The following is a 6,679-nucleotide window of genomic DNA, read 5'->3' as shown; positions in this document are numbered from 1 at the left end:
CTAAAACGGCACTTTGGGAGAACATTAGTTTAGCATTTTACGTTGGGTGGTCATGTTGATCTAGATGGGCCTCGGTCGGATCCAGCGTGGCGCTTCTTATGTTCTCCAGGACAGAGTCCTCCACATCTTTCCCTCCTCTGTACCTACACTGGCAGCCCGAGAGGCGCATGAGCACGCATGAGCATATGTGAGCATTGCTCCCACGGTCTTCTAATGGCTCCTCTTTCCTTGCAGCCGGGAGCCATGTATTCCTTGGCCAACTGCTCCAACTGGGAGCTCAAACTGGCCAGCCTGGAGCTGCTGGAAAAGCCGTCCTCTGCAGATCTGTGCAACGGCAGCAGCCAGGAGGGGAGGCCGGGCCCCCCGGACCCCGAGTCCTTCAACATGACCGCGGAGCAGCTGCGGCTTCAGTACCTGGGCCCCCGCCGGTCCAGCTTCTTCGTCCCCGTCTGCACGACGTACCTCCTGATCTTCACGGTGGGGGCCGTGGGCAACACCCTCACCTGCCTCGTCATCGTCCGGCACCGCTTCATGCGGACGCCCACCAACTACTACCTGTTCAGCCTGGCCGTCTCGGACCTGCTGGTGCTGCTCCTGGGGATGCCCCTGGAAATCTACGAGATGTGGAACAACTACCCGTTCCTCCTGGGCGCCGGGGGCTGCTACTTCAAAACTCTGCTCTTCGAGGCCGTCTGCTTCGCCTCCATCCTCAACGTGACGGCCCTCAGCGTGGAGCGCTACATCGCCGTGGTCCACCCGCTCAAGGCCAAGTACGTGGTGACCAAGAACCACGCCAAGAGGGTCATCGTCGTGGTCTGGGTCCTGTCGGTCGCCTGCGCCGTCCCCAACACCAGCCTGCACGGGATCCAGTCGCTCCACGTGCCGGGCTGGGGCGTGGTCCCCGACTCGGCCACCTGCACCCTGGTGAAGTCCCGCCTGACGTACAACCTCATCATCCAGGTCACGACCATCGTCTTCTTCTTCATGCCCATGACGGTCATCAGCGTCCTGTACCTCTTGATCGGCCTGCAGCTGCGGAGGGAGAAGATGCTGGAGGCGCTGGAGGCCAAGTCCCGGGCCGGCTGCGACTACCACAGCCACCGCCTCCGGCAGAAGAAGATCCGGAGGAGGCAGGTGACCAACATGCTGTGTAAGTGGAAGGCCGGGGTGAGCTGGGGTGCCGGAGGGTCTTCTGGGGGAGGCATGGGTGGGCAGGGGGGCAGGGAAGTGCCTCGTCTCGGTGCCCACCTGATCTCCGCCTCTTTGGTTGGGTTTGGTTGTGAGCTCGGAGGTGCGCCATACCTGGGGTGTCCTCCAGAACCTGTGTGGCAAGAGCAGCAAGCTAGTGCTTACCTGGTCTGTTGAGATGCCACTGCCGTTGCTAGAGAGGGCTGATCCCTAGGCACGTGGACTCCAGCTCCCAGAAGCCCCATCCAGCATGGTCATGGCCAGGAATGCTGGGAGATGAAGTCCAGTGTTTCTGAAGCTCTACCTCCAGCTCACCCGGATTCCAAAGGACAGACATCTGTCCTGTGTCGTGGCTGTCCATCTGGATTCTTATTTAAGACCTTCTAAAAAACCATGTTTTTAATCTGGGAGGTGCTGTGCTTCAAAGCCAAGTCTGACCTTTCTGTTCCATCTTTTCTTTTGGTCCGGAAGAGGCGTTTTGTGATCCAGCCCTCCAACCTCACCTCAGCTTGCATGCAGACTTAGGCAAGGTACCTGTCTGTCTGCTTCCCCCCTTTGTCTTCTAGGAAAGCAGCACTTTCTGTTCCTCTGTGCCCACCGTCAGAAGAGCCATTACTATGAATGGGCAAGACATTATGTGGGAACCTCCATGACTCTGCCTCAAAATGCCAAAGGTGTCCAGGGACCCCAAAACATTGGGGGCTCAAATGCCTGTTTGATGCTCGCCTAGCTTTTGAGGCCTCTGGGGTTCCGGATACCTACCTGGGCAATGCACTCTGTTCTCCAAGGATCCTCACAGTTAGAAATTGTCTGCCTCAGACAATTTCACAATTTCTGTCTCAGGAAATGACCTGAAAGGCACACTGCAGCCCACACTCTGACCCGTTTATTGCTTTCACTGCTGAGTTTCTTCTCCAGCGTTCTGCAAAATCCCCTCTCACGGCCAGTTTTGCCCTCCCCGCATGCTCGGAGAACATTTGCCAGTCCTTTTGTGCCACAAATGCTCCATCTTTTCTGCAGAGCTGGGCTCCTTTTGTTTTTCCAATATGCATTATAATCAGAAATGACTGTTGCCTTTTTTGCAGGTGTGCTAATTTTATTTTTAACTAGGATGCATGAGGCGGGAAGAGGGCTGTCAGGAGCACATGCGATCTCACGATCGCTTAGAGGGAAGCCGGTGGCACCCTCCGGGACGATGCCTGTGGGCTGAGGGTTGAGTGGAGTTCCCCGGCTCGGGCAGATGTGACAGAGGGCAGATGTGGGTGGTGACATCAAAGGGAGAGACCCAGGGCATGGTCAGGTCTAGAACAGCAGGGGGTCCAGAGGCCAAAGGCAGTCCAGGGCTTCCGAGGCAGGTCAGCTGCCGGGTTCCCAAGCTGGCAGGCCAAAAGACAAAACGCACCGCCCACAAGGAGCAGGTTCGTGCAAAATCCCCAGACACTGGTGCGTCATGTATTGATGCAAATATAGGGAGGGGGGAGTTACGATGAATTAAGTAGAAGTGCAGCACCTCTGATCCTGGCGGAGAGGGTGGAGCCCCCAGCTCTGCAGCGGTGCCTCAGGAAGGCACGGGTCTGATCCTGGCTCGCCAAGATGGGCTGAGCACCAGCGATCTCTCTTCCTGGCCCTGTGCTGCGGAAGCTGCAAGGTTTGGCCCAGCTGTTCCCTCATCCAGCAAGCCTCCTCAGCGGCCGACTTGAGCCCGCCGGGACCTCCCCCCCTCCCCCCATGGCATTTGCCAAGGCTGAGGGGATCCCAGGTGCATTTTGCTCATGCTCCGTTCTGGGCCAGATGTGGTCTCGGGTGAAGAAGCGAGGAGCACCGCTGTGTGCTTAGAGTCTTGTTGCCGCTGCCGCTTTGTGCCGTCAAGTCACCCCAGCTTCCGGCGGCCCTTTGAAGGTGCGCCCTGCAAGATGCCCGTGTCCGTTGCAGCCCCGCCGGGGCCTTGGCAGGCCAACCCTGTGCGTCCGGAGGGTGAGGCAGCTGCTGGGCCGGCTGCCGGCCGGCTGCCCTTCTGCAGCCGCGGGCGGGGGCAGCGACGCGGGAGGTCCTGCGGAGGAGCCGTGGTGGGTAACTCCGTTCCGTGTCTTCGCCTCGCCCCCCTCCGCCCCCTCCCTGCTCCAGTTGTGCTGGTGGTCGTGTTCGGAATCTGCTGGGCCCCCTTCCACACGGACCGGCTGGTCTGGAGCTTCATCACGCACTGGACCGGCGCCCTGCAGCACATGTTCCAGTACGTCCACATCATCTCAGGCGTCTTCTTCTACCTGAGCTCCGCCGCCAACCCCGTGCTCTACAACCTGATGTCCACCCGCTTCCGGGAGATGTTCCGCGAGGTCATGTGCCACCGGCACTTCCAGAAGCTGGGCTCCCACAAGCACTCGCCCAGCAGCACCCGCGCCACCGTGCGCAGCACGGTCTCGGAGCACGTCACGGGCGGCAACGGGCACCCGCTCTCCGACCTGGAGGAGTACGAGATGGACCCCGAGGGGGAGGCCGCTGAGGGGCGGAAGGCCCCCTTCCTCTGAGGGAGGCCCGGCCGGCCGGGCACGGGGGGAGCGGAGTGCCTCGGGCCGAGGACGCCCGTTTCGGCTGCCGCGTAAATCCTGCAACATGGCAGAAGGTGGCGATGAGGCCGGACTTACCCCGAGAACGTTCGCGGCTGCTTCCGGCGCGCGTCCTCGCCTTCAGGACCTCAGCGGCTGTGCGAACCGAGGGTTACATTTTGCAAGGGGTGCAGTGACTGTCTGCACGGGCTCAGTGTTGCAAAGGGGTGGGGGGATCCTGGGGCCCCTGCTGCAGGCTCCCCGAGTGTAGACACAACCTTCTGGCACTCTTCTGGCACCTGCTTCAAAATGGCAGCAGAAAGGATGGTCTCTGGCATTGCCTGGAAGCTCATGAAGTCCTGCCAGATACGGAGGTGTGCGTGGATGTTGCTGGGCGCCACGCCTCCCGCAAGCAGCCTTCTCTATCTGGGACCGAATTTTGCTTCACGTGTAACCCTAAGCCATGTTGTGGCTTGTTGAAATCTGGCTTGCTGTTGCCTCAGAACCTGCAAACAAACCGTGGTTTGTTCAATGCCTGCAAACCGCAAATACATGGCTTATGTACTCTGGCTTGTTTAAACCAAGTCTTCTTGTGTTGTCTGAACCCAAAACTGTGGCTTATCCCTGGCTTTCTTTCTCCATTTTCTACTTTGCAACAGAGGCTTATGGTAAAAGCAGGCTGCAAATGGAAAGCAAACCAAGCAGAGAGAAACAAACCAGAAAATGGGAAAACAAGACACCATTTCTTTGCTTATCTGAATGCTTATCTTTGCATTCATGGCTAAAGCAACAAAGTGAGGTTAACACAAACCATGGCTTAGCATTATGTGTGAACGCGGACACTATGACAGCCAGGGAGGGTTGGGAACCAATCTGTATTTCAAGTTCTTGGCTCTTGTATGCTTCACAGTATGTCCCATTTTCTTATTCTGCATGTCATTTGAATATGTAATTCGTGGCACCTATTTGAAGCAACCTGTATTTCATACACCTGTATCTTCATGACTCCTTTCTATTCCCATACACTTGCTTGTTCATTTTATGAAAGCGTATGTACCCTGCTTGTTCCGTCAAGACATTCAAGGTGACTTTAAAAGGTTTAAGCCCACCAACAATCAGAAAGCCAGGTGTTGTTTTTCAAGCTATGACAACTGGACCATAGTAAAGAGTGGCTGAGAAAGTTTAAAAAAGAGATTAAAAAACAACCTTTCAGGACAGGCCGTGTAGTGTGTTCACTGATTTTATCTATGGCCATGAAAATGGAAGTGAACATTTCCCTGACCCATATGTTATCTACGGGTTGAAAGATTCCAGTTCTCGTCAAGAAGCTGGCTGAGTAGACCTGGGCAAATCGTAGACTCTCAGCCTGACCTACCTCACTGGGTTGTTGTGAGGTAAAATAGACAACGTGGAACAGGGTTAGGTAAGCCACCTCACATTCTCTGCAGTGAAAAGTGGAATATAAATGTAACATTAATAAGCAGTGTGAGAAGGGAAGGGCAAACCACCCTTTTCCTTTGTGCTGTAGTCTGGATTGGTGGCTACGATCAGGTTTTATTTATTTTTAAGTGCATTCCATCTATCCTCATTGGGCAAATACTACTTTTCACAAGATTTGCAGAGATGTAAAAGGTGCTGTTTCTCAAGCATATGACTCACCCCCGATATTGCATTTTTGAAGAGTTTCTGCCAGTGAAATTCCAACAGCCTTTTAAGCGGTCTTTGCTAGCAACTACCATATTTTTCTGAGCTTTACACACACAGTCTCAGTAACGCAGTCTTTTAGCAGCTCCATGAAGGATGTCAGTGACAAACTGCCTCCATTTGATAGACGCAGGACCGAAGCAGAAACGTGGCGAGAAGCTTCACCAGCTACTCAGTTCACAGCCAAGCTGAGAACCTGAGTGGGAGATTTCAGGGTTCCCTGTTGCCAGTGCATCATTCTAGCCCTCATGGAGTTCAAGGGCAGACAAGTGTGACTCAGTCCAGAGTCTGTGGCCTGCTACAACGGTTTTGTGTTGTGTTCTTTCACAGCACGCCCAGCCCTGGCTGAGTCATGGATTCAAGGATGAGCTGTGAATCCAGACAAGGGCAATGGTTGGAGTGGAGTCCAGCCTTCCTGGAACCAGGTGTGATTTTCAGAGATCCCCGGGGTCTCTCAAGACACAGTTTGAGGGCCAGATGTGGCGGATCAGGCTGCACGCTCCCCTCCAGACCTCTGGCGGCTGTGCCGATCCTTGCTGGCATCCCAGTGATGGACTGGAAAGCAGGGAATGTGCTGGGTTCTGTTATTTTGCTGTTTGTGTAGATCGGCATTCAGGAAGAGAGTCTGGGAGTCTTTCCAACAAACTGGCTGGATCACTTGCTCATGCATATGTTGGTGAGACCATCTGCAGTCAGATAAATAATGGAGAAGGGTTTTTTATCATTCCATATCTAGGCAGATAGGCTGCAAATGTAATTTTCCTGCTGGTTAACACTGTTTTCACAACACCCAGAATCCAGTGAACATATTCCTTACGAGGGCATGGCTGGAAATTCTACGGACAGCAGAAACAAAGGGGGAAGCTCTTCCTAGACCCATCTCCCCCAACCTAGCACCCTTCATACTTCTAGGACTACAATCCCATCATTCCCATTTATTTATTTAAAAAAATTTTAAAAAATTATATGCCGTCCTATTCGCAAAAAGCCTGAGGATGGCTTACAGCATAAAATAAAATATAAATAAATTCCCGACCCACACTGGCTGCAGTTAAAAACATAGAAAAGACAATATTGAAACTTATTAAAATATCGCTGGAATAAAAAGGCCTTAACCTGGCGCCGAAAAACAAATAACGACAAATAAATTCCAGTTAGGTGGGAAATGATGGGGGTTGTTGTCCAACAGATTTATGGCTGTCCCAGACAGTCCTCCTTTAGGCATGAAGGTTCAATGATCACCC

General features: G+C 54.0%; 1 protein-coding gene across 1 annotated transcript; it reads left to right on the top strand.

The window, feature by feature from the left end:
• The first annotated feature begins 243 nt into the window (after positions 1–243).
• NMUR1 (neuromedin U receptor 1) lies at positions 244–3,713 on the top strand. Its single transcript, XM_044456219.1, has 2 exons — positions 244–1,150; positions 3,313–3,713. The coding sequence occupies exons 1-2, from the start codon at positions 244–246 to the stop codon at positions 3,711–3,713; spliced, it is 1,308 nt and encodes a 435-aa protein (XP_044312154.1).
• Positions 3,714–6,679: the final 2,966 nt, after the last annotated feature.

The sequence above is a fragment of the Varanus komodoensis genome, unplaced genomic scaffold, assembly GCF_004798865.1.
Source record: "Varanus komodoensis strain SLA01 unplaced genomic scaffold, ASM479886v1 scaffold82, whole genome shotgun sequence".
NCBI classification, from domain to species: domain Eukaryota; kingdom Metazoa; phylum Chordata; class Lepidosauria; order Squamata; family Varanidae; genus Varanus; species Varanus komodoensis.
This window is presented reverse-complemented; position numbering and strand designations above follow the sequence as displayed.

Coding starts and splice junctions, on each gene's coding strand:
- NMUR1 (XM_044456219.1), top strand. CDS start 244: ATGTATTCCTTGGCCAACTGCTCCAACTGGGAGCTCAAACTGGCCAGC. Junction 1,151..3,312: donor GCAGGTGACCAACATGCTGT/GTAAGTGGAAGG, acceptor TCCCTGCTCCAG/TTGTGCTGGTGGTCGTGTTC.